General features: G+C 38.4%; 1 protein-coding gene across 2 annotated transcripts; it reads left to right on the forward strand.

Moving 5' to 3' along the window:
• tpd52 (tumor protein D52) lies at positions 1-26,715 on the forward strand. 2 transcript variants are annotated; one of them, XM_017453954.3, is made up of 7 exons: positions 1-141; positions 18,486-18,607; positions 19,999-20,147; positions 20,464-20,565; positions 23,221-23,262; positions 23,449-23,497; positions 23,572-26,715. In XM_017453954.3, the coding sequence occupies exons 1-7, from the start codon at positions 123-125 to the stop codon at positions 23,692-23,694; spliced, it is 606 nt and encodes a 201-aa protein (XP_017309443.1). In that variant the 5' UTR covers positions 1-122; the 3' UTR covers positions 23,695-26,715.
• Positions 26,716-27,240: the final 525 nt, after the last annotated feature.

Consider the following 27,240-nt stretch of genomic DNA (forward strand, 5'->3'; position numbering starts at 1 on the left):
CTCTCTCGCGCGCGCCTCAGCTGTAGCGTGTCACGGCTCCAAACTGCTCCAAAGTGTTGCTGAGGGGAAAAATCACTCTGAACGGGAAAAATATCAGTGTTATACTTGGAGTTCACACAAGCATGGAGGGATACGAACAAGGTGAGTACTGAAAGTGAATTTGTGAACCGATTCGAGTGCAAACCTGCGTGAGAAGTGGAATAAAGCTGTTGTTTCTTGTTTGTTTCTGCCAGAAGTTAGCTGCGTTTAGCTAGCATGATGTTGGACACAGCTAGTTTAATCAAACATCTCCATTTGTCCAGGTGAAGATTTATCTCTCAGAGTGAAGAATTCTATATATTCTCAGTGTGTTTTTCAGTGTTTTCGTTAACAGGAGGAACTGCAGGATTAACTGAATGTACCAAGGAAGGAAGTTTCTAAACTCTTTCACCAGGAAGATTAAGTCTGCCAACTTCTGCATAAAAACAGTTAACTGTACAACATTGTAAGAGTTAATGGTTTAAAGTTAACACTGCATTGATATGATCTTTTTGCAGCTACACCAACACTGACACTGTTTGTTTATATGGTAAAAAAAAGTTTTTACTTCACCTCAGTTGCTTTATCTAGGAATTATTCCATTATCAGTCAGTAGTTTATCATGAAAAAGACTTATCATGAACAGACACATCTTGGAGTCACTTTTCACCCTCAGTTTTTATTAGTTTGTGCACATGAATGTACAATTTGTTCAAAACATTTAGTCATTTAGGTCAGGCCTAAACTGTAGATAGTCACAGAACATGTGCATTTTTTATATATATTTATGTTATATGTTTAGGTTTCCAAACAATTTCCTAGCAGTACAGTAGTGTTGTGTTTAAAAAAACCCTTTTGGATATTTTATTTAACGTCTACAAAAATACATTAAATAAATTTACAGGAAAAATAACTTCCACTGAAAAGGAGAAAAAAAATGTACAAAAGAAAAACTTAACATTGTGCAGTGTAAGATTAAGCAAAAACAATCAAATAAATTTTATCCACATCTGATGTTTCCAGTCAGTTTCTGGTTATTAAAAAAAGTAATAAGTTAAAACAATATCCATGATATAGTTGAAAAAGTGTATAGTAAGGTATTTTATCATGATAATGATATTATATCGTCATCTGAATGGTGTAGTTTACTACTTATGATAAATGTGACTGCTGATGTGCACACAGCACACTCAAAAATATCACTAAATAGTACTAAACTCTGCTGGGTATATCTCGTGTACCTTTTTAATCTGCGTCTCTTAAACCTAGTACAAGCATGTGCCTTTAAATAATCCACATTTCCAGGTAAGTGTAAAACCACATGCTTCTTTCTGGGTGCAAAAGATGCACACTGACTGTACCACTGCAGTTTTTCTGAGAGTGCACTCAGTAACAGATAACAGTAACTCAGATAACAGTGTACATGTAATGCACGTGTTCAGTGAATCTGGCCGTTTCTCAGTATGCGTTCGTATGCGATCTTGGGTCCTTGTGAACTCGTTCTACGTCATCATCCACCTCCGAAGTTCAATTCCAATATTCACGAACGCAAGTACCGGGGACAAATTAAATTACCCGGATTTGTTCTTGATATCGTGGATGCATCGGATGCAGACCTGAGCGCACTGAACCTGCTTGAAGTCCCAGAAGCCTGACCCCAAACTGTAGTTTTAACATCTTTTTAATGGCAATAATCTAAATAAATCAAAATAATCATTTTGTTCTGTGTGTGTGTGAGAGAGAGAGCGCGATATAGATAGAGAGAGTGAGGGAGATTTAGATCGAGATATATGAGGTTGTTGAAAAGTCGACATTATCCCTCAGGAGTATTTTACTTAAACTTTTCTATCTTCCATCCTGAGGTAACGGTAAACTTGTTAGCTTAGTTTATGGTTAACGTGACGTCGCAGTTGCAAACAGAGCTTACTGCATTTAAACTTGCTTAATTAATTTTTGGTTAATCAGACAGTTAACAGTAAATCTATTAAGCAGAGGAAACATATTACTTCGAGAGCACTGAAGAGATGAGGACCCTGTCCCTCTACTAGAAATGTGCTGGGATGATCCATTGCGCGACAGGAAGCTCACAACAAATCTCAATTCTCACAAAGATGCGTTCTGTGTCCGTTTGACTTCGTTCTTTCAAGATAGCCTGGCAAGTACGGTCTTCACGAGAGCGCCAGTTTGTTCTTTGACTTGAGAAACAGCGTCTGTCTGTTGTTTAGGCCTGAGTTTGAGCAAATTGTATATTCTGGTGCAGACTAACAGGAAGTGAACTAAGTGAATGCAGTGTAATCTGCATTCGGTGTTTGGTGACCTTAGATCTGGGAGTGATATGATATAATGTGATGATATAATATTGTTATTCATAAAACAATAACATAATACTCTTTTTCCTGTCTATTGTGGGCACCATCAGATGTCAAGCTTTTATTTTATGTCAATTGTTACACACTGTAGGAGGCAGTGTAACAGTTTTTGTACCAATCATTTCACTTTCCCTCCTTTTCCTCATCAGAAATGTAGTTTTTCATAGCATAGCTGCAGTACTTGATTGGAATATCATGATAAATACCTTGTATCATGATTTTTTTTTTATACAGTATCTAAAAGGCAGAAGTTTGGTGTTGTGCTTACTGCAGGATTAGATATATTTTTGGCAGAGCACAATGAAATGTGAAAATTCAAATGTTTTCCTTTTGTTCTCATTCCCCCACGCCCCCTTACTTGCTGTCCAGCTAGAACCAGCTGCTCTTTAGAATGAGTAGTTGCAATAATGCTTGGATCCCTTGCGATTCTGCATTCACAGAACTGTACTTTAGGCCAATTTCTGAATCATTTTGAAATCACATTATTCAACATTGTAAGATTGCTATTTTGTATGCATGATTAACAGCATTAAGTTAATCATGACTTGGGCTTAAGTTTAAGCTCATCACACCTCAAGGCTGTAAATAACTGAGTGAAACTTTGTTGCGTCAAAGACAGTAGAGACGGTTAAAATATGAATGAGGGCTGCATGTAATGTTGAACAAGCTGACTGTAAAATTATCCAGTCATCTTGTTGGTAGGATGTTACCAGAAAACACTAGTCTGATGAGATTGACACTGGCACATGTGCTGACTTACAGCACTGTTAGTTACTGAGAAATATACGTATGCAGTAGCAACCACAACTTTTTGTTCATATTATTTAAGGCAAAGATGAAACATTATTTATGATGTTATCATCAGATTTTAAATCAGTAATTTAATTTAATTTAATTTGTTAATGTGTATCTGGTATACAAGTTTCTCCCAATCGAGTAGATGGAAGCCTGGTCTTGTATGACTGGTAGTAACCAAGATGGCGGCCGAGTGGTGAGACTACTTTTTTTTTCTTTTTTTTTTTTTTTTAAATCATCAGACTCATGTATTGTGTGATCAGATTAGATCCTGCTTACTTTGGCATTTCGTTTTTACACATGGTGATTTTGAATACCACTTTCCATGTTAAACTGGTTGCAATGAATCTGTTCAACACTATATGCATGACTGGAGCTGAATCACTCAAGAGCAGAGTAATATTTTAGCCAAAACTATGGCTTTCACAAACCATTTACTGAGTTGTGATGATGATGATGATGATGATAATAATAATAATAATAATAATAATAATAATAATAATAATGTGAAAAGCATAAAATACGATAGTATACCGGATAAAATATATAACAACCGACGATTTAAAGGAGAAAACATGGCTATTTTGTAAGGAGTGGTTATCAGAATACCAAAAATATAGCAGAAAAAGATCCTCAATTATGTGTTGGATCTATTAATTTGTAGTTCCAGTGCAAACTAAGGAAGCAAACTTCAGACAGCTGCTGAATTCTCAATTCTGATTGGTCAGAAGGTGTTAATAAATTATGTAGAAAAGCAGCCAGTCGTTCTAATGCGTTCTTGTGTTTGCAGTAACGACTCATTCACAGGGACGTGTATAGCAGGTACTTCACGCTATCTAAGACTAATGTTAAATGTAAAATTTAACAAAGAATAATCATTTGATATTGTGAAGCTTTCTGTAAGGAGATTTTTATGACTCTAACGGTGCATTTGTTTTGTTTTAGAGGTATGATGTGAGTTCTTGTCAGTCCCAAACCCAGTGTTAATTTAACCATTTCACTACCAGTTTACTTCACTAAGTAGATTTGTATGCAGTCTAGCAGTAGCTTGTTTGATTTGAAAGGTGCGTTAGGTAAGGCGCGTTGTCAAAAACGATTTAAGTATGTTTAAGTAGGTGGAGTTAAAATTAGAATGACGTTTTTTTGACTACCTGAGCCCGACCCTTTCCTGCCCATGAAAACAAAGCTCCTCCCCCAGATCTTACAGTGGTTCAACTAGACTATTGGACTTTTAAGGGAGATCCTCATATTTCTGTTCTTGTTAGTTGAAAATTTTCTGATGAAGGTGAACTACCGCTTGTTTGTTTAATCAAACAGCCAACTTATACATTTCTTCAAGATTTCCTTTTTGCCCTGCAATAGCATTCAGGACCGCAACAATAAACTAAAATAATAAACTATTTCTTTCTTGCCAGTGATGGAGGTTTGATGAGTGTTCCTAGTTATATTCTCTCCCTCCTGCTCTCGTCTGTCCTGCAGTGAAGCCATCTGCCTCATGTTTGCATACTCATGAGTTGTGTCACCACAGCCACTGCACAGGGAGCCTCGTCTTATTTAAACAGCAGGTTGAAGGATCAGGGTGGAGACCTTTATTTGTATACTGTTCAGAATGTGTGCTTTCTATCAGCAGCATTCACACCTCCATTATCAAGGCGTCTGCTCTGAAGAGCTGCTGCGTTTTCAAAGGCATAAGCCATGTGCCAGAAATGCCATACGCTGCCTTATAGAACTCTTTCTTTCATTGGTCAGAAATTTGAAGATGGAAAAGGGTGAACAAATCTTTGCCAAGTGTATCACATCTAGTGTTTATTTTTCTTTTTGTTCGATGGTCCAAATATCCACAGTCACAGCTCTGTCCTTGGTTCAGGTTGCACCTCACGGGTCAGTTTAGCAGCTCACATCTACAATTTTTTTTCCGCCTGCAATCCAATATACATGGCATGTTGAGTTCACTTCCTGGTTGCTTTGGATTGCACCCGAGTGTGATTGCTGCGTTCTCACCAAACAAGGAAAACGCACCAGGGTTCGATTCAAACACACTAAGGGATGTATATGTGAAAGCACCCTAAAGTTGTTTGCACACTCGCATATTTTTTCTGGACTTTGGGCCATTTGAGCCCGAGTTCATTATGATTGATTGAAGTGTGAAAGCCGTTTTCACACCAGGAAGCAGTCCAGAGAGTCGATTTGTGGTCCCCTTGAACACTGTGGTCTGAGGTCTGCTTCAACTGAACCATGGCACGATCCGCATCAGAGGTGGAAGCTGTCCGTGCTCTGTGTCGCAGACCGAGTAACTTGATTGTTTCAACTTGTATGGCTTTTACACACAGACTTCCTCTCCAGCTCATTGTGCACTCTTTTCTTTGTATGAACCTGGTATGTATCTACATGTTTCAGCTTGATGCAAACAGCTGTGCGCTTTAGGTATTTACATAATCCACTTTTTCTAAAGTTGTAGCAGTCGTGGCTATCCGAGTAATCTGTGCACCTTAAAGCGATCACACTCGAGTCAGTACTCTGTTCTGGAAGGAACCTTGCCTCAACGCCTCACTGTAACATGAGCAGAAATGTAAATACAGCCATTGTGTTTTATCAGCGCTGCTTAGTGGTGTGTTACTGTGTGCTGCTGTGATGAGAACCAACCCCATAGCTTCTTATCGTAGTCGTCCTTAGTTACCACCGAGTCCATTTGAACTCCTACAAGTGGAAAATTCCATTCTCGTGTTTCTGCTCTGTGCTGGAGCTGCGAACATTTGATTGGATGCAGTTACATTGTTTTATGTTTGTCCGGTCAAATGAGTAAATGAGACGGATTGGCTTTTTGATTTTGCACTTTCATTCCAGTATTTATGGACATTTTGACAAGGTTATTGGCACTGCAAAAAACAACAAAAAAAACCCCCAACCTTTGGCTAGTTAAAATAGCTTACATTTTTAAAAAGATAGGACCTATCAAATATTTCTTATTATGAGGTATAATTCTAAATTAATTAGTTATTATACCTATACACTCATATATACACTCACCATGCACTTTATTAGGAACACCTGTACACCCGCACATTCATGCAGTTATCCAATCAGCCAATCATGTTGCAGCAAAAAAAATAATCATGCAGATACAGGCGAAGAGCTTCAGTTATTGTTCACTTCCAACAACAGAATGATGAAAATGTGTGATCTGTATGACTTTGATTGTGGCATGCTTGTTGGTACCAGATGCTCTGGTTTAATTATTTCAGAAATGGCTGATCACACACACAACATTCTCTTACTCAGAACGGTGTGAAAAACAAAAAAACATTGAGCGAGTGACAGTTCCATGAGGGGAAATGCCTTGATGATGATATGACCCAAACTGTATAGTTGAAGATTAGAGCTGTCCAGTTTCGATGAGTTGGTGCTCATTATGGACTCAGTTTCTTGTTCCTGGTGGACGGGAGTGGAACCCAACGTGGTCTTCTGCTGTTGTACCCCATCCACCTCAAGGTTCAATGTTTGTGCATGCTGAGATGCTTTTCTGCGCACCACGGTTGTAAAGAGTGATTATATTAGTTACTGTATCCTTTAATATAGGTTTAATATACTTAATAATCTCATTTGTTTTATAATCTAATAATAAGAATTATTAGATAAGTACATGCATTTGAGATTTTTTTATTTGCTTTCTTGCATAGTTGCTTCTTTTCTTTGAACCTTCATGCTGTGTGTGTGTGTGTGTGTGAGTGATAGTAGTGTCATAGTCAGAATTTCTTTGAAATAAAACTTACCAGCTAATTACATGGTTGTGAAATAAGGTGGTGGACGTTTCTGCAAGATCTTCTACCTTTCACACTATTGCAAATGTGCAATTCTTTAAATTGGGTTGTAAATATTAGAGATGGGAACTGCGGCTTTCAGTGGAACTGGAATGAAATCTTTGCAGTTTTCTCCATTTTGACATTTCTGCTAGAGCTTAAATTCTGGTTGAGATCCAAGCTATAGAGAAACATTTCAGTTTAAGAAAGTGTGTAGTTTTCAGAACCATATAATAACACCAAATCTGACCACATTAAGGGTTTTCCCAGGTCACCACACACATTAATCCATTATGGTATAAAATTGCAATATATGAACTGTGAGAAACCACTAAGAGACCGGATGTGCCGTATTTGCATTTCCGTTGCTTGTACCCATCTCTAATGTGGTGTTTTGACCTCTCCTCAGATTTGAGCTGGATTTATACCCACCATTTTGGGACTCTGTTTGGAGACGTTCTAAAATATGAGTTATTACACAGAGACCGAATGAACGTGTGGTCAAAGTGGAATTTTGCTATTTTGTTTTGTCTGCCCCTCATTTCAGTTGTTTTGCCAGTAATAGGCACGAATGCGTTGACGTGTTTGAGGTCTGTTTGTTCTGCAGACCTTTCAGACACCTTGTGAAGGCTCATCGCAGGAGTGGCCTCGGCCCGTGGAAAGCATCACGTCCCATGGTTCTCATTTTGGGGAAATCATGTGATAAGGCATGTTGCGAATAATGTGCTAATTGATTAGGTACTGTGCTTTGTTAAGACTTTTGTGGGTCATCTTTGTTCCTGAGTGGATCTAAATGGAAGTCATACGAATCTCAGAAGAGAGGGTCTTCCACAGACATCTGTACTTTTTTTTTTTTTTCTCTGCCAGTGATCACACATATGCTACTTTTATTTCACCGTGTTTTGATCTCCCATCCACAGGAAAACGACGATCACTGAAAACGACGCTTTTCAAAAATGCCCTTGATTGTGGAGAAATGGTTGTGTTGTGTGGAGAAAGTGTTGTGAATATACTATCACTCAGTTTATCATGGCTTATGACCAGTTTATGAGTTTTTGGTCACTTCATGTTTAATAATACACTTGAAACATTTATTACGCCCTCTTATTATATGATAACACTGAATCTGCTACAGTACACTCTGATAAGATTCATTGTAGTAACCTCCGATTGATCTGTGACTAATTTTGTTCAGAATCTGGGGGTAGGCCTACTGTTTATTTGCGAATGATGACTACGTTTACATGGACGGCAGTAATCTAATTATTGACCTTATTCTGAGTAAGACAATATTGTGATTAAGGTGTTTACACGAGTCGCTTTTAGGATACTCCTTTCATGTTCCTGTTTTACATGTTATAGAACATAGTTCGATTAACGGCACACGTCATCACGTTCCCACACCACGCTGTCCCATGTTCCCTCCAGAATATCACATATCAACATACAGTTTGTCTTTGATATGGAACTGTATACAGTTTTTGGGTGTTTTTATTAAAAAAAATTTACGAATGCTTCAAGTGCAGTTAATTATTTGTCATACTGTACGTGGAAATAGCCGACTGCTTGAAGCCATGGGCTGCGTCCCAAACCGTGTTCTTACCCACTATATAGTAGCTGAGATACATGTATTTCTCCTACTATATAGTAGGTAAGTACGGTTTCGGACGCAACCATGTTCTCTTGTTTGCCATCAAGTGTGTGTGTGTGTGTGTGTGTGTGTGTGTGTGTGTGTGTGTGTGTGTGTGTGTACGTGTCCTGTCGCAAAATGCGGTGAAAACTCCCACACAACGTTAATAGTGTGATCAAGGTGTGTACATGTCTGTAATGCACGTCGATAATGTGACTAAAATAGGAATACCCCACACGTCTTAATTCGATCTGTGTTTACTTCGAGTATGACTTTAGTCGGATTAAGGTAATAAAAAATTGCTGTTTGCATGGTAGTTTCTTAATCAGAGTATCGTCTTAATCGGGTTAATATTGGATTATTGTTGTCCATGTAAACGTTCTGAGTGCCAGTCCACACATATGATTGAATCATTTTCTGTACTTGGGCATGTTGGTGTTTTTCTGCATTTCACCTTATCTACTGTTCACCTGGGTGCAGTGTGATTCTTGAGGCATTTGACATGGGTTTTTGACATACTATCACTGGGCAGGTGTGCTCATGTGTTTTGTTTTTTTCTTCAAATACACTGTTTGTGTGGGGTAAGAACTTAGTTTTTAAAAAATATCTGTATGCATTTGGACGCTGCATACTAGTGTTTAAAAAAATGATGTTAACTGTTAAGTGGGCATGAAAGGGAACAGATATCATCCTAAGCATATGTTATTACATTATGGTATATTACATTATGTTGGCTACTTGTGCTGTTGGAGTAAAGACTAATGTGGAACAATAACGTTATTGTGCTTCACTTCCTCATGTGATGCTCACTTCTTCTTTAAAGCAGAACTGGGCCTGAATGAAGAAGTCGAATATATTCCTGTCCCTTTTCCTCATCGCCTCTCCTTTAACCATAAGCCACGTGTCTGGGCTTGTTATAAAGCTGTGGACCTGCAGTTCAGTTTCATACCTGGAAAAGGATTTCTGCAGTCAGATTTGATTAGGGTTCTGCAGGGATGGATAAAACTCTGGGTGTGTCACAGTCTCTGTTTCCACATGTGTGTATGTGTACATATATTTCATTATGCAATCTGAAAGCCGGCCGAGACGTGATCTGGCAGCAAGCCATCAAGGACCTGTCTGAAAGGCAAATATCCGGGTGTATAAAAACCCGCACACAGCAACGACTGCTGTCAGAGTCTGGGTGTGTAGGTGTGTTTGGGATGAGCTAAAATGCGTTTATGTTTTAGGAAATTGCGGTATTAATGTAGCTATACAGCTGTATTGTAGGCAAGTCTGCATCAAAACTAAATTTGGTGAAGGAAAGAAAGTAATGTTTTTATTTTTACATTTTTTTAAATGACATGTCTATGGTTTAGCTTGATACACCTTGTTTTTCATTTCCCAGGCCATCTATCTCACAGACCTTCATTCACTTACATTTTTACATACTTAATTCAACTGTTCCAATATTAATCCAATATTAATTAATGTGTACAATAATATTTTAATATTATAGTCACAGAGCTCTAATATTGCTGAACTGTCCACTGACAGACCACATTAGGTCCAAGTTTGTTCATCTTGTTTTTGAGGTAACAAGGCTTGTATTAAACCAATTGAATTCAAGTCTGCAGGCTAATATCTATAACAACTCGATAATAAATATAATGTCAGTGTAAGAAAATAATAAATCATAGATTTTTAAAAATATGCTTAACTAAACATTTCTAGAAGTCTTACACATCAGCATGTTGTGCTTCAGTAAAGTCTAGTGCACTCACCATGGAAGCAACGCATTTCTCTGGTTGGCACGTTTTCATACCGCTAATAGAAATTCTTTGGTCTTAATTAGTTACTATTTTGTTTAGTGTCAAAGTGAAGGATGTACTGTAGCATGAACTGTAATGGCATCAGCAAGCACATGAGGGTTGTTATGTGAAGCTAGCTACCACTTCTTTTCAAACTCCTGCTCATGCTGCATCACAGGGCAGCATAACACACTCCGAGGAAAGTGCTATCTCCCCTCTTCCGTGTGCATGAGATGCCTGCAACTGGCTAGTGTCACTGTGACAGGGGAGAGTGAGTATACCATCCTTCTCACCCAGAGAACATGGCCAGTTTTGCTCTCTAACACCCCCTGGCTACGGATGGCCTTGACGTTGTCAGGATTTGAACTCATTATCTCCCAATGATGGGATGAATGCTTTTCTGTTGGGTCGCCAGTGAGCCCTCTTGCACAACAATTTTTCTCAATAATTACATTATATAAGCTACCACTTTTACCTTAATCGATTATGTTTCTGGACAACCAAAACATGGGACTATCTATTCACCTAAGTGTACATTGTTGTTGGATTTATTTAGAGATTTCATTCAGCTGAGCCCATCTTTGGTGTTTAGTGGTGCGTGCAGATGGCAGCACACAACTCTGTGCTGTGCAGAGGCAGTTTGAGATGGATTAGAGTTGTAATCTGGGCCACTGCAGATTACATCCCCACAGTGTCACATGACCAACAGACAAGTGGATCCCCATTTATCTTGGAAGCCGAGAAACAGAGGGGGAAGGGCATGAGTCCAGATAGAACATAACCATGCTTGTTCGGCTGTTTACGAGACCTTTGGTGTGCAGTTTTGTTAGCTGTCTCAAATGATGTGCAGCAGAAAGCGAATTAATCACTGCTGTCTTGGCCTGTTCATCATATGAGGCAGAAACACCCCAGAGGCACATGATCCAGTCACAAAATGAGCGGTCATCTGTCTGAAATTTCCAGCATGGATCGTACGGTGAACTACAAGTCTCCTTTAAGTCTTGAGCAAGGGCTTAACACCAACTACCTTTACTTGTCTCCTAAAGAGAGCTTCACTCCATCCAGCTCACCAGTACTACCATGCAGAGGTAACCTGTGTGTAGTTGCGCATGTGCATTGACGGTGTGATCATGGTATTCAGCAAGCAGCATGTTATTGTGGATGCTGAAAAATACCGCTCTCTTTTGTGTTTTTGAGTCATAGTAATGCATTATGGTGAACCTCTTTATTGAAACTTGGCTGTCATTTTGTTTTAAAAATAAATTCTAATAGCTTTGAGAGACCCCAATTTCCCATGCAGTCATTTCTGGAGTTATTGGCTTCAAAGAAGCTTAATCTCGCACTGAAAATGAGAGAAATCAAAACCTTTTCGAATAATTTATGAAGTAAAATTTAAAAAACAATGATTTAAATCCTTATTGCAAAAGGTAGGACCCTGGAGGATCTGGAGAGATTCTGTTGTGAGGAATGGTCTCAGGTTGCTTGCTGTGTATTCTCCAGGAATACAGATTCGGTGCTGTTATGTTAATGCAGAGAGGTTGCACAAAGTACTAAATGCAAGGGTGCCAAAATTGTGACATACCTATGATAAGGTATTTTTACTTTTTATTTTCTTGGAACAAATCAACTTCAGTTAAATTTCTCTTATATTTTCTCTGACATTAAACTAATGAACCACACGTTTTGTTATTTTTAACCTATCTTGAACAAAGGTGCCAATAATTCTGGAGCTGACTGTATATGGATATTACACATTCTCCCAGTTACCTTGTGTCTATATCCTTATAAGATATTCAAAAAAACCAAACTGTTATGTAATTAGATTGAGTTTTTACATGTTTACCTCTGAAGAACCTTTTACCATCCCAAACCCAATCATTCAGCATCTGAACACTATAGAAAGACATTGCCAGAGATGATGACGACATGCAAGGCACATTTTTCTCTTTTCCGTATGTCATTTGAATGTGTAGCTACTCAAGGCATATTTTTGTATCGTTAAACCTGTAGCCTCTATTCATTATACCACTGAAACAGTTGTTTCTGAACTCTTTCAGAAACAATCTTCAAAATGTCTTCATGAGTATTCATGAGAATAGTTCAAGATTCTTCTCAGATGTAAGATGTTTTGGACTGTGTGGTTTGAGCTTTTTGGAGCAAGATATAGTCACTGGATTGGAAAAAGCTGAACAGAATTCAATGGTAAACCTTATTCAAAGTTGAAAGTGTATTCTTGAAGCATTTGTGGTCACTAAATATGATAATTTACTCATTTCAATTACAAGATCATTTACTGTGTTTACAAATAGGCTACAGAAAAAAGGTTTATGATTGGTCGTCTTCCGTGCCAGTCATATTGTCTCTTTCTGTTAAAGGTGGATCTTGGCCACGTAATGTAATTTGCAAAGTATCAGACTCTCTAGCGAATACTAGAAGTCTGCTTGCGAGACTAATTCAATAAATTTGCTGCTTCTTGGTTCCAGACCAATTTTTCCCCCCTGCCAAGAAAAGTGCCGAACGATTTTTACAGTTCCAGATTAGACACGAAAACTGGCACTGACACCTTTTTAGTTAGAAAAAAAAAAGAGGGAGTTACCAATGTTCAGTGTTGGTATCTGCGACAGAATTCTGCATACTTCAGTAGGCACACCGTAAAATGTGCGGTGGCCTGAGAAAAGCCTACATATTGTGAAATTCTGTTATATAGTGCATGTAGACTTCTGTAAAAATATTCCTGCAAGTACATCGGCACACAACAAACAACGCATGCAGGGCAGAATTAGGCAAATATCCGCTAATTATAAAAATACAGAAACGGCCAATCAAGTTCTGGAAACACCAAAAACTCAGTGACCCCCCCCCCCCCCCCCCCCCCCCCCCAAATCATATCATTACAAAGCCCTGCAATTCCGAGCTGATCAAAGCAAACAGCTCCCTCTCTTAGCTCTAAGCCTCAGCTCTGAAGGATCACCGACATCTACTAACCCCCACCACACTGACGCTCCACACCAGAACAACAATGTCCAACACATCAGATTAGACCAAATTACAATACAAATTAAAACATCACCTACTGGCAAATCCAAACACAACAACAGAGTGAAATGCAATGCTTTTTGGCCCTGAAAAGACACCATGGCAGATTCTCTGTACACAGTGACAGATAAAAAAAACTGAGAAGCACCTTGACGAGGTACAGACTCGGTGGACACGCCTTAGCAACAGACACAGGAAAACATGGCTCCCACAGGAAGAAAGGTTGTGCGTACATTGCAGCCAAACCACAGCTGCATTTCCTAACAGAACGCACAAAATACACACATCGGAGAAAACTTCTTCCCAAAGTGAAACACATACCCCAAGCATTTGACAATTTGTCAAACAGTAAAACAACAACAAAAAAAAAAACTCTCCCTCCTACTAGGAGAAGATAAAGTCTGCTGTATAATAACAGCACAGGGTGTCTCAGCCTGCCACAATATTAGGGACAGTGAGTGGTCTGCCTTGCCCTTGTGTTTCCTGTAATTGTTGTGATTGCTCTTCTTTATTATTATTCTATACCTTTTCTTACCTTTATTAGTAAATTCACTTTTATCCTGCAATTTTACACATTTTTCAGTTGTTCTCTATGTAGTAAATGTATTTTTGTCCTTAATATGTACATTTACGTACATCGTTTGCACTATATTTGATTTATTTATTTATTTTTTACTTAATCTATTAGTATTTTATTCAGTTTTATTTAATTTTATTTCTCTTGTGTTTACACTACCCTTTCATGTACTTACTTTGGCAATACAAATGTACAATTGTTTGTCATGCCAATAAAGCACATGAAAACTGAAACTGAGCTATATATTATCGATGTACACATATGGCCCCATCACATTCATAGTGTAAAGTCAATGCATCTCGATGCGGACAGCAATGAAGGACCAACTAACTGACTGCATCTACGTATGAAATCCGAACGCAAGTGGTCACAGGAGATGCGTTCATAACTCCAGGTGTGAAAGGCTATGCGTGTCGGCTTTCCACATGTGATCGGATCACCAGAGTTGGAGGTTAACACCAGGTGTGAACATGTCTGTGGTATCGTTAAGTATTTGAACTCGGGATCTCTGAACAATAGGATGAATGCTTTTCTGTTGCACACCTTGGGAGCCGCAATTGCAATTTGTTTATTAATTAACATTTAATAAATAAAATCATACAAATTGTTTACCTACCATACAAGCTTATTTACCTAACGTGATCTTTTGGAGAAAGTTAATAAATGTTCTTTTGGGGAAATATATTAGTTTTCTTAAAGTAGAGGTGTCAAAGTATGTTGTAGGCAGATTACAAAAATTTTTATTTGGGCTATAACCTGATTTTTTTCATAACTTTTTAGCTGTTTTTTTTTTTTTTTTTTTTTTATCTGAAGGGTTTTCCCAGACAAAAATTCGCTGTGACCCCAAATATCCAGAAAGAACATTTATTTGACTTTAGCTGCTTTGCAAAGAGAGACGTATTTAATGTGTGAGTGGCACAGAGGTTACGTATGGTTGGTTGTACTTCACCAATGTAAAGGAAAATAAGTGTGACTTAGTGAAGAAATGCGGAGTCTCAGAATGAGCGTGTTGTAGATTGGTAGAGCTCTGGTGCTGGCAGTTCCTGTCAGACCCACATGACGACCAGCTGGTGACTTCACTGTGCTGCTGTACACTATATTCAGCAAGACTCTTAAACTGCCTTTTCACATTTAGAGCCATGTGAGAGACCTATTTAGCAAACATGTTCGAAATCCTTTTTGAACTTAACTGACATCAAATGCGGTGTTCTGCTAACAGAATTGCAACAGAATTTCCATGATTATACCTCGGCGAGTAGGAGGTCATTGCTCATGCCACTGAATGGATGTGATACATTAAATTGGTTGAAACATTTTCGGTGAGATTCATGCAGCATTGCAGCAACGGTTGGTGTTCCAGATTTGCCGTTTGCAAGAGGATTAAACAGGACACTAAGTTCATGAGTTAATTATTTGCTTTAATTAAATGGCTTTAATTATTTGCAATAGTTTCCTGGATGGCCGAGTTGTGTTGAATTGATTCTGGTGGTTCTTTACAATTTGTACAGTGACAGTAATATGATTGCAAAAGCAGCACTTTGTATGTGTTGTCAGATTGGCATTGGCAGGAAATTTGTACATGTCGTATTCCAGCTCAGATTCGGCAAACGTCATCATGGCCCAAGCTCAGGCACTGCATGGGGACAGAAAGGAGCCGTGAATTCTCATTGATTGTTTATTACTTGGCACTTGCTGGAATCTGATGAATCTACACAGTAAACGTAGTAGCAACACACACTTTCCATTATATTCTTCTGCAAGTAGAAGTACAAGTAATAGTACAAGCAATATAGGTTTATAATGCACAGCGTATATAGTGTTAAACATTAACACTCACCAGTCCCAAAATGTGATCTCGTGGTACGGATGTTGGTGCCAGATAGGCTGGATGGGGAGAATTTATGAAACTGCTGCTATTCTGGTATTTTTACACACAACAGTCTGTAGAATTTACACAGAATGGTACGAAAACAGTTTCCTGTGAGTGGCAGTTCTTCAGGTGGAAGTGCCTTGTTGATGAAAGAGATCAGAGAAGAATGGCCAGACTGGTTCGAGCTGTCATGAAGGCCACAGTAACTCGCATAACCCTTAACAACCATCGTCAGCAGAAAAGCATCTCCGAATGAACAGCGTGTTTAACCTTTAGGCTGATGGGCTACAACAGCAGAAGTCCATACCAGGTTCCACTCCTATCAGCCAAGAACATGAATCTGAGGCTATCATGGGCATCGACCCACCCAAACTGTGCATGTATAAAGCTGTTCCTAATCAGTTGGTCAGTGGGTATACACTGACTGAATAATTATGGTTCCAGTATCACAACGATCATTTTAAAAATATAATTTAGCCATCATAATGCAGTCCCAGTTTAACTTAAGCTGAACTTTACCACTTACAAACTTTACCACCAGGAGTGAGATGTGTAAAACAGTGGATCTTGCCTATAAGTAATGTTTATATTGTATTTAAAATAAATAAATCATGTCAGACATCGAGTACATTGATGCAAAATCTAAAGTTGGATGAAGAAAATCCCTCAATGAGAGAGCAGTATTGTGTTGCGTAATGGGCGGAGATCAAAAAGTAGGTCGTCGTAGTGAATAAGGTGTGTCTCGCAGAACTGTATGAAAGAATGCATGAAGAAGCGAGTCAGAAAACAAGGTTTATCACCTATTGTGCTTAACATTATACTTTTAAGCCTTTTATAAAGCCTTTACTGTTTAAAGACTGTTACAGTGCCGAGACAGAATTTGGGCTCATTGTACTTGACATGAAAATCTGATCATTTCGGTCGGAGTAAGATGGACTGGGATGTAAAACCCCCAGTTTTTCTCCGTTTTGCAAAGTTGTATTAATTCTCTGCATGTAGCGTCAGTGATAAGTGTTTATACTTTGTGCTTCCCCTCCCTGCTTTTCTCACGCTTTAGGAATGGGAGGTAGAGTTTGCTTATGAAGCAGGATTGGTGGAATGTGGTGGGAGGTTAAGGTGGGAACCTTGGATTGTCTGTTTCTTTCTGCAATCAGCTCACAATGCAACCTTCCAACCACATTTTCAAACAGAAGCACTTTTCACCGATGAGACGTCTTGTAGGTGGCTGAGATGTAGGCTGCGGTACATTCTGAAGTGATCAATGACTATGCCCTACTCGGTCCTCCTTTATAGGGGTCAGAAGTGCCAGCCATTTATTTAAAAAAAAAAAAGCCACTTTAGTTGACAGTGATTTATTGTTGTATTTCAGTGTTATATTTCTAATCCTAAGCCACTTAAGTATATTGATATTATGCATTTAATTTTTACAGGATCTTTTGATGTAAATGCTTTTCATCACTTTAATTTGGAACAACTCTCGTTTCAAAACGGTAGAAAAGTGTTTTGCTTTGACACTTGGATCGCCTGCCTCCATATACAGCAAGCTCTGATATACAACAAGCTTTAGGAGTCCCTTGTCGGCTAAATAGAGTTTTTTTTTTAAAATGCCAAGTAAGATGCTAAAAAAGAGTGAGGTTCATTAAGGCAGGCTCCACCCCAGCTGCTGAAAATATTCACCCCTGCAGTAGAGACAGGCCTCATGTCCAAGTGGAATCGTGTGTGTGTGTGTGTGTGTGTGTGTGTGTGTGTGTGTGTGTGTGAGAAACATGCCTTATGTCCAAGTGGAACTGTGTGTGTGCTTGTTTGTCTGTACTTGAGTAACTGTCAGTCATTTGAAGGCCAACTTTTTTAATCTTGTGCCTGTCCGTGACCGGTGTGTGTCTGATGCTCTATATCGGTGCTATGAGAACTGGGGGATTGGCATCATTTTCTGTTTTCAATATTCCTGCACTCAAAAATGTATTTTAAAAATAAATAAATAAATGCTAAATTCCTGGATGACCAACAATTTGTATCATGCAGGTCAGGATGTTAATTACATAGTCTGATCCACAGAATAGAAAGCAAACACAAAGGCTTGTATGGGTTTTTTTTAAAAAAAAATAAATTATACAGACTTATTTCTTTAGTAAAAACTCAAGTATTTCCCAAGACACAGGCAACAAGAAAACAAAAGAAATAAAGGCATAGCACTGTCATTGTATTCTGTCCCAACCGGTTTCTATTTAAATAATTAAAGACCACTGAGCCAATCACGACAACACAGTACACTGCTGCACGAGCCAATCACAAAACAACGTCCAACTCCATGAGTTTTGCATTTCCATTTGTCTTTGATGTATATTTTATTATTTTTAGCAGGTGTAGACTAAACCATACTGAAATCCCACTCATCTCTACCTCTGACAAATGAGAGCTAGTGTACTTGAGTCACTTGAGCATGATTCGTGACCATATCTTTTAGTGTTAAATCCAGTGGAATCGGATATATTGGGCAGAATTGAACTGACAAAACAGAGCCTTTATGAAACACAAAGTAATGCAAAGTTTTCCATCATTTCCAACATATGATATAATATAAATGTGTGTGTGCGTGTGTATAGGTGCTCAGAGGCCCGACTCCATCCCAGAAGTGGGTGAAGATGCAGCGAACACAGTACAGCCTGCCTCTGACACATCCCTTACTGAGGAGGAGCAAGAGGAGCTACGCAGTGAACTGGTGAAGGTCAGCAGTCTTTAACATGCTGATCTATGCTACTTAGTATTATTTGTGTCTTTCTGCACTTTGGATGGAGTACTGGGTCGAGGAGATGCGACTGACTGATGATTGCAGTTAGTGGATGCAATATTCCCTCTTTTCAAGGTCACACTGATGGCCTACAAGACGCTGTCAGTCTTTCTTACTGACCTAGTTGTAAGTAATTTAGAGTGTACATTGTAATTTTAAAGCCTGGGGGCAGATCTGTATTCGAGTTACATTGTAGACACATTGTGTTCGAAACGGTAACCGAAACACTGCTCACTACACTGACTTACTTTTATCGGGAACAGAATTTGTGTTTGAAATAAAAGATTTTTTTATCACACAGGATTGCTCTGTACCAAGCCAGTAACAATTAAATACCTGAGCTAACTAACAACCAAACACTGTCTGTCGAAACGACTTCACCAAACAATGAATCCACTCTTTGTTTGTGTGTTAGAGAGAAGAAGTGTGAGGAATTGTCATCACTATCTTCCTCAGTGAATAAGTGTGAATAAAACCATGCAAAACAGTACATTATGGGTATTCTTACTTCTTAATTAGGGTACATTGTTTGTACACATATTGTAGTGCATTGATGGGGGCACTCTGTCAATCCTACAATGTATTTTCATTGTTTATAATATCAGTAAGATTATTAAGGGGTCATGATAGATAAGGGTCAATGGGGGAATTTCACCAGGACACCGGGGTTATACCCCTACTCTTTTTACAAGAAGTGTCCAGGGAATTTTAATGACCACAGAGAGTCAGGACCTTGGTTTAACGTCTCATCCAAAAGATGGATATTTGATTTATGTACTGTATTGAAGTTACTGTTTGTAAAAGGAAGAAGTATGTCTGTTTGTGTGTGAGAGAGAGTTCCTCCAGGATTTCACTATTTTGTGAAATGCCGTAAATGAGTACAGCTAAAAGGTCTCACTTACAAGACAAGCCAATTCAAGTACTTTTCCGCAAGAAAAGCACAAAAATCTCCGCAAACTGCATCGCAAACTTTGGAAAAAAGCCGCAGCAAAATCAAGCATGTTTGACCACAACAGTAACAAAAAACTCTGCAAAATTCTGTATTCTGTGTGTGTGTGTGTGTGTGTATATATATATATATATATATATATATATATATATATATATATATATATATATATATATATATATATATATATATATATATATATACACACATACACACACACACATATATAATATATCATATATATCTGCCCTTGGTAAGTGACGGTTCAGTTGATCTATGTTGATAGGCTTTTTTGTTAAATTAAATGCATTTGTAAGCATAATCCTGCACCCCCCCAGCCAAAATCTGTAGATAAGGTCTTGGTTGCTTCACTCTGCAGGTGGAGGAGGAAATCCAGACTCTTACTCAAGTGTTGGCTTCCAAGGAGAGACACTTGGCAGAGATCAAGCGGAAACTGGGTATCACTCCATTCAACGAGCTCAAGCAGAACCTGAGCCGAAGCTGGCAGGAAGTAACTACATCCACAGCGTATGTGTCCCATAGCCACCTGTGCTCAGTGGGCTTCTCCTCCTGCTGCTTTAGAGGAACAGCTCCATCTGTCACTGCATCATACCCCCTACATCATCTTCATCCTTCTGCTCCAATCTGAACAGAACAGAGACCATTATATCTTAATGCTTGTTGAATTAGTTTGCTTTGTGGGAATACGGCTGATTTGAGGCATTGTAGTTATTAGAAAAAATATATATTTCAGAACAGTGTCCCAGTGGAGTGGTTTTGAATCTCCTGGTGTTTTTTTTTTTTTTTTTTTTTTTTAAATAATCTTTTTACCTTGTGTATGTAGGTATAGGAGGACCTCAGAAACGCTGAGCCAAGCTGGCCAGAAAGCCACAGCAGCATTCTCCAGCGTGGGTTCAGCCATCAGCAGAAAGCTAGAGGATGTCAGGTAACATTGAAACACACAATAACCGACACCTCGCCATCATTACTAACAGTTTCTTATCAACTTACTAAGTTTCATAATAATAATGATGATGATGATGATAATAATAATAATAATAATAATAATAATAATAATAATAATAATAATAATAACGTTGTGTTCACACTAGCAAGCACAAGTAGCTCACGGACATGTGTAACAACTGCTACTATTGTCACTTGTGTCTAGCTTTATAAAGTTCCTATATGAAAGGGTACTGTATGAGCCAAAACACACTTATTTACCTATTTAGTCTTTAGTTTTGTTAAAACTATGGTGTGAATGATTGAATACTAAAGTTGTGAGAGTGGAGTTTTTGGAAGAAAGAGTGCATGTTAGTCCAATAAATTCACCGGAACCAGAAATTAGGATTTGTTACTTTACTGTTTGTCACTGTGTCGCACGCTGTTTTCAATTTTTTTTTACGTATCTGTGACGCACACCGACATAGAAAAAGGTCTGACGCTTTGTGGCTTGCTAGTGAGCACAGGGTTATATTAAACCAAACGACAAATTACTGAATCACAAACCACAAAAATCTTTACTGGTTAGTTCCATTTGTTTGTTTGCTAATGCAGTCTGACATTTACAGATTACAGTCATTTTCCAATTCCTTTAGGTAACATAATCGCATCAGTGTGATGTTTTGGATGCCGCATTTATCAGCGTTTATATTTATTACAGATATACTTTGTGCATGCGGTTCCTTTTATGAATTGAATTCCCTGCTTGTTCTCTAAAGTAGCATGTTGATGTTAATGCATGTTCATTCTCTGTTTGTTCTGTGCATGTTTTCCAAGTTGAACTTCAGTCGTTGATGGTTTGAGTCGTGTGTTAGTAATATTCTATAACTGTTTCAATTTGGATGGTACAGATTTGTATGTGTTTGAGGTGTGAAACTGACAGTTGAAACACTGTTTAGCAAGATTTAGTCTATCTTGGACGTTATATCATATTCTCTCTTTCATATGATTTCAGTAAAACCCACTCGTCTGAATCGGTCACTCCATACACTGTGTTTGAGTACATATAAGCTCAGTATAAACTTCTTGAGTCTGGTGTAAAACCCTATGATTCAGGTTTGATCTTCCTCTCTGAGATCTCCAGCTGGCCATGTTGCTGATTCGCCAATCCTCTAGATGAACATGTCCTTCTGTGTACTCCCAGTTTACTTTCACCGGTCTGTGTACTCTAACCAGAACATAGAAACCTTTCCAGTAATGCTGGAATCCATTTCTCAAATACAGATAGTGTAGTAGTCCATTCAGGATTTCGCCAAGGTTTTTTTTTTTTCTTCTTCTGTTGTGGCCTCCGTGCTTGATTTTGCCACAGCTTTTTTCAAAATTTGCGATGCTGCTTTTTTTTTTTTTTTTTTCTTTCCAGAAAACTACATGAATTGGCGAAATTGTAGTTGCACATAATTGTTTTGCGTGGTCTTGCGCAGTGATGTTTGTTGGTAAATCAAACCTTTTAGCTGTACTCATGTTTGACACACGTGAATCGAAGAGGGCTTCGGCTGAACGCCTGATGCGTCTCGGCCCAAATCTGCGGAAAACCTCTGGCAATTTTCAAAAATTGCAAGCTCCTCCAAATATTGCAGAGTTTCCTTGATTTTGCGTTCCTTTCTGTGATCGCAAAATCCTGGCGAGATTGACAATATAGCTTCAAACATTATAAAGCTTAATCAGCAACTTTAGGGGTGGACATTATCTAAAATGAAGTAAATCATAAGTGAGAGCTCTAAAGTGCTTCCCTTGTTGTGGTTATTCGGGAAATTCATTAATCAATTTAAAAACTGGTAGCTATAATAATAATAAACTTTATTTTTATATAGCGCCTTTGAAGTAGCTTTTCAAGGCACTTTACACAATAAGAAAATATCGAGAAAATGAAGAAAAAAAACCCCAGATAAAAACTAAAAACAGACTTGAATATAAAATGGTTAAAGCCACATAGCTAACATAATATAATAAAATATGGTGTGTTAGCTAGTTAAGGTGCATTAATACAGACAATATGCCATTACACAATAGTCAATAGCAGCATTAGCAGCATTTGGTTTTGAGCTGTGGTGTTTTCTCTTCACGTCCCACATCACATACACGTAAAAGATATTTGTGTCTTGGTAACACCTTAATTTTTTATCAACAACCATGAGGGGTAGGGGTGTGTGAGTGAGAGTGAGAGTGCAGTGATCAGGAGCGTTATATGACCCTTTTTACCTACATGCATGCTCTTGTTTCTGAAAAGGTCATATGTCTTCAATACAAGATAATTAATCCGGCTCATAAAAACCCGATATGTGTGGTGCAGCAGGATGTGGGATTCAGAACGAGTAGCACATGCTGTAGTTGCAGTAGTGAGGTGTCAGATCATCAGCAAATTTTGCGTAAATATAGATACCAAATAACTTCTTTTTGTGAAAATAAATAATGATTAGGATTATTTTTCTTCCTCTGGTTGTTGAAGGATAGAATAAAAAAAAATGCTGGTGACCACTAAACCTACTTGTCCACCAGACATGTATGTATTGTGAGCTTTATTTCTCTCTCACATCATCAGTGCTGTGTGACTTGTCTAACCGCTGTCTCTCTCCTCTTCCTCACTGCTGACTGATAGTATACGCTCCATACATCACTCCTCTAGCATGCCTGTGATGAGGTAAGGCTCTCGTTCTCGCTCTCACTCGCGGGCTTGTGTGTTAGGAGTGACTTTATTCCAAGAGAGGTGCCTGGTTAGAATCGTCTGTATTTCTGTCCCTCTCGTAACTAGAGCAAAATGTGTGCCACACTGTTGTTTTCCATGTTCAGGCTGTGTTCACTATTGGCTATACCTGTTGTCTTGCAGGAACACTCCCACCTTCAAGTCATTTGAGGATAAAGTGGAGACTTTAAAGGTAAGACGATGTGCATGGGCATTTGAGTTACGCTGCAGTCAGTAATTGTATAATAATGGCTGATGTTACCACAGACCAAGGTGAGCCCCACTGGATCATCCACCGAGCTTGGGAATGAGTCCGACTCGACGGCGAGCGCAGAGCCGGTGGTCGAGCAGCCAGGCGGGACGACTGTTCTGGCTCCAGAGCCACACTGAGGAACAGCTTCTTCACCTTGCGCCATTCTTCCCTTCTTCTACCCTTCCTCCCCTCTGCTTCTTCCCTCCATACTTAGCTGAAAAACAAAACCGATGCTCTGTGCTCACTTTCTTTCCCTCAACCTAGTTAGGAAAGATTGTGTTCATAGGAAATATTATCATGGTGGACACAAGAAGAGTAGAAAGATGAGCTTTACGAGTCCACAGTTTTCTTAAAACCACACGTTGATCTGTTTTTCGCACTACATTGGTTCATGGTCCTCCGAGATCCGTTAACATTTCACCTTCTGAATGTTCTCACGAGTCTAGAACGTGGTAGGCCAACACTGGAACTGATCTCCAGTCAGGTGGAGATGATTGAAGACCTGAGGCTTCACAAATTTTTATGTGACTCCTGTTATCTACTTGGTTCTCTTTCCCCCCAAACCCTAACACACACACACACACACACACACACACACACACACACACACACACACACACACACACACACACACACACACACACACACACACACACACACACACACACACACACACACACACACACACAAAAAAAATAAAATAAGGCCAGTGTGCCCTTCATGGGCTCAGAGACATAGGGGTTTGAGGTCTACACTGGTATCAGCCCACAGATATATGCAGTTTTGCTGTAAAGGGCAAACAGTGACGCTATTAGAAGACCAGATATGACTTTTCAAACAGATAATGTTTTTGTATTCATTACATTTCCCTCATAAAACACTGCCATAGAAATGCACTTAGAGGCTACGATAAATGGTATCTCCTACTGTTTAATATCTCATAGCAAATTACTACATATCTGGAAAATACTTTTTTTAATGTGCGTGTTGTGGATTTACCTTTAGGTTTTGCCTCTTGCTCTTTAAGAATACAAATGCCAAAAAATATATAGCGTAAAACCTTTTGTGAACAGAAGCCTTTGTATGTCATTTAGATGAGTAATGCTGGATCATAGTAGTCAAATCTCTATAGGATGTATATAATTTAAACAAAAGTAGGTTTATGTATTAACAAAAAGTTAAAATGTTGTAAACAAGTAAGTGCTCAGTGCTATGTGTAGAATTGAGAGAGAAATCGAAAGTAATTGCCAACATTCAATGAGAGTCTACTAAATCTAAGAAGGAACATTATGGGTATGTATAGATATTAAAAACTAGAACAGTTTTCACAATGAAACAAAGCTAAGCGAAAGAAGTCAAAAAAAAAAAGTATCGGCCATTTATTCCTGCATGTAGCGCCACCTCTGTTTGGAGTGGACGCATGGTACGACGTGTGGGGAATAAAACACGACACGGCATGCTGTTGTCCAGCGTCACACTATCACCTCCACAAGGTTGATTTTGTAGTTCATTTCACCATAACAGCATGTCCTTAAGTGTTTTTTTTCCCCTTCATACTACAGCAGTTTGCCAACGATGAAATGTTTTATTCATCAAAGAACCACACACCACTTTTTATTCATTTTTATAGTTACACTTCATGTTTTTCAGTGTCTGTGAAACACGCTGGTTCAATTCCTCTTTTCACTCACCATATAGCAGCTATAAACAGTCGTTTCCTCGTCAGCTTCTCTTTTTTCCCCTCTCTTGAACCTAATACAAAATATGCAGCTTGTATTGAGAAGCACTGCTACAGAGCGCTGACACTAGAGACTCCCTGCTAAAAACGTCTCGTCACAGAAGACTTTTACCATGTTAACAGTCACGTTTTTAATCCATTTATGTGGAGTGTCTTATACAATTCCTTGTCTACATTGTTAACTACAGAAATCATAACATATTGAATTGTGCATTATTATAAATTGTCTTGTCATTTGTCAGCGCGGTTGTAGAAGTCATTTTATTTCACTATAATAAGGTCATACGTTCAGCAGTTTGTGACATTTCATTCCCGAGGTCTTTGAGCATAACGTTCATTAATCTTATAAGCACAACTAGTTTTTATCTCGCAGGTTCTGGCTTTTCTTAAGAACAAGAGAACATTTCCATTCAGTTGTTTATAATCTAAAAATATGGCTCCAAATCTACTTCAGGATTCGGCGAGTCCAATTTTTTTCTGTCCTTGATCCACTTCCATGTAAACATGAGCTATAGACTTTCTGATTAACATGTCTCAGGTGGGGTTTGGATGTTTGAAATGGAACAAATGTGGTCAGAACTTACTTCTGTTTTGTACTGTTATCATTATCGACTTTTTATATCTCATTTCGAGCCTCACAGAAGTAACACAGATTGGAAATGACAGACAAATCTCAAAGTAAAGGCACCACATGGACAGGGTGGAGTGATTTTCCTTGGCTTCTATGGTTGTTAGATGTTCCTGATATTATTAGACTAGAGTTTTTTATTAACAAAGAAGAGCGTATCTCATTATATTCACTATTTTGAGTTGTGTGTAGAAATTCACATATGAACATTTTGATAAAGTGTATTATAAATTAGAGGCTAATATAATTGTGTAAGCCTTGAGTGGGCAGGCTTTATTTTTTCCTGTAGCACTAAGCTGCTGTATTGCAATGTAGTGTTTAGCATCATAGGAAATTGACATGGGCTGTATGGACATGACTTTTTTTTTGGTTTTCAGTTTCTTACCTTTTCATATGCAGCAGCAATGATCTTTGTCTGTATAGCTCCCATTTCTTTTATGCTGGACATTGACCTCTCTATTTAGTAAAATACTTTTTTTTTTTTTTTTTTTTTTTAAAGGATATAATTGTACCCTGGATATTAGTTATTAATGACTTTGTTTAACAGATTATGGTTGGGTGAAGTTGCACATCCAGAATAAGTCCTGTTCATAATTACAGCTCAGGTGTCCTGTGTTTCTACTGATAAACTTTTTTTTTTGCACTGGCTCTGCCCTGTACATCTTTAACAAGCGTTCTCATTCTCTGCAAGCAAAATCAGTGTAGTTGATTCAAGATGGAAAATGCTAAATCAACTGTTTGATTTTTTGTATGTCTGCTCCTAAATAAAGCAAAATAATTATATTCTCAGCACTTTTTTTTGTTTGTTAATCATTTAAATGATTACAGAGTTCTGTAACTGGGATGGTGAGTTTTCTAATTCTCCTTCAGTTACGTTAAAAGTGTTTGGAATCTGTAAAAATGTACTGAACACTGTCCTACCATCAAGACTTACTGAGAAGTGCATCCACTAGTTTTGCATCACTCGCGTTAGCTGACTGGGTGGATACAGATGAGGAGGTGAGAGATTTGGACAGACAAAAGGATTAAAGCGTTGCTGCATTGGTCTCTAGTTGGATGGCATTGTGGGTAATTTGAGAAACTGTTAACCTATGGGAAAATAGACCATTTTATTTGATAATTGATGCCACTAAGATCATGTTAATACAAAAGATTAAAATGCAAATCATTCTGGTCACAAGTGTGTATGTGTGAGGGAAAGGAGAAATCAAGCATAAAAAGCAAAAGCACATCTCTATCATTGATTCATTTTTAAACGAGATGATTGTCTCAGTTCGATGTTTTGTGCAAAATGTCAGCAAAGTAAATTGCACTCGC

The sequence above is a fragment of the Ictalurus punctatus genome, chromosome 24, assembly GCF_001660625.3.
Source record: "Ictalurus punctatus breed USDA103 chromosome 24, Coco_2.0, whole genome shotgun sequence".
Lineage (NCBI taxonomy): Eukaryota > Metazoa > Chordata > Actinopteri > Siluriformes > Ictaluridae > Ictalurus > Ictalurus punctatus.

Excerpts from the sequence above, each read along its gene's own strand:
- tpd52 (XM_017453954.3), top strand. Across the intron at positions 20,148-20,463 it reads GAAGTAACTACATCCACAGC|GTATAGGAGGACCTCAGAAA; the intron begins GTATGTGTCCCA and ends TTGTGTATGTAG. Across the intron at positions 20,566-23,220 it reads AGAAAGCTAGAGGATGTCAG|TATACGCTCCATACATCACT; the intron begins GTAACATTGAAA and ends GCTGACTGATAG.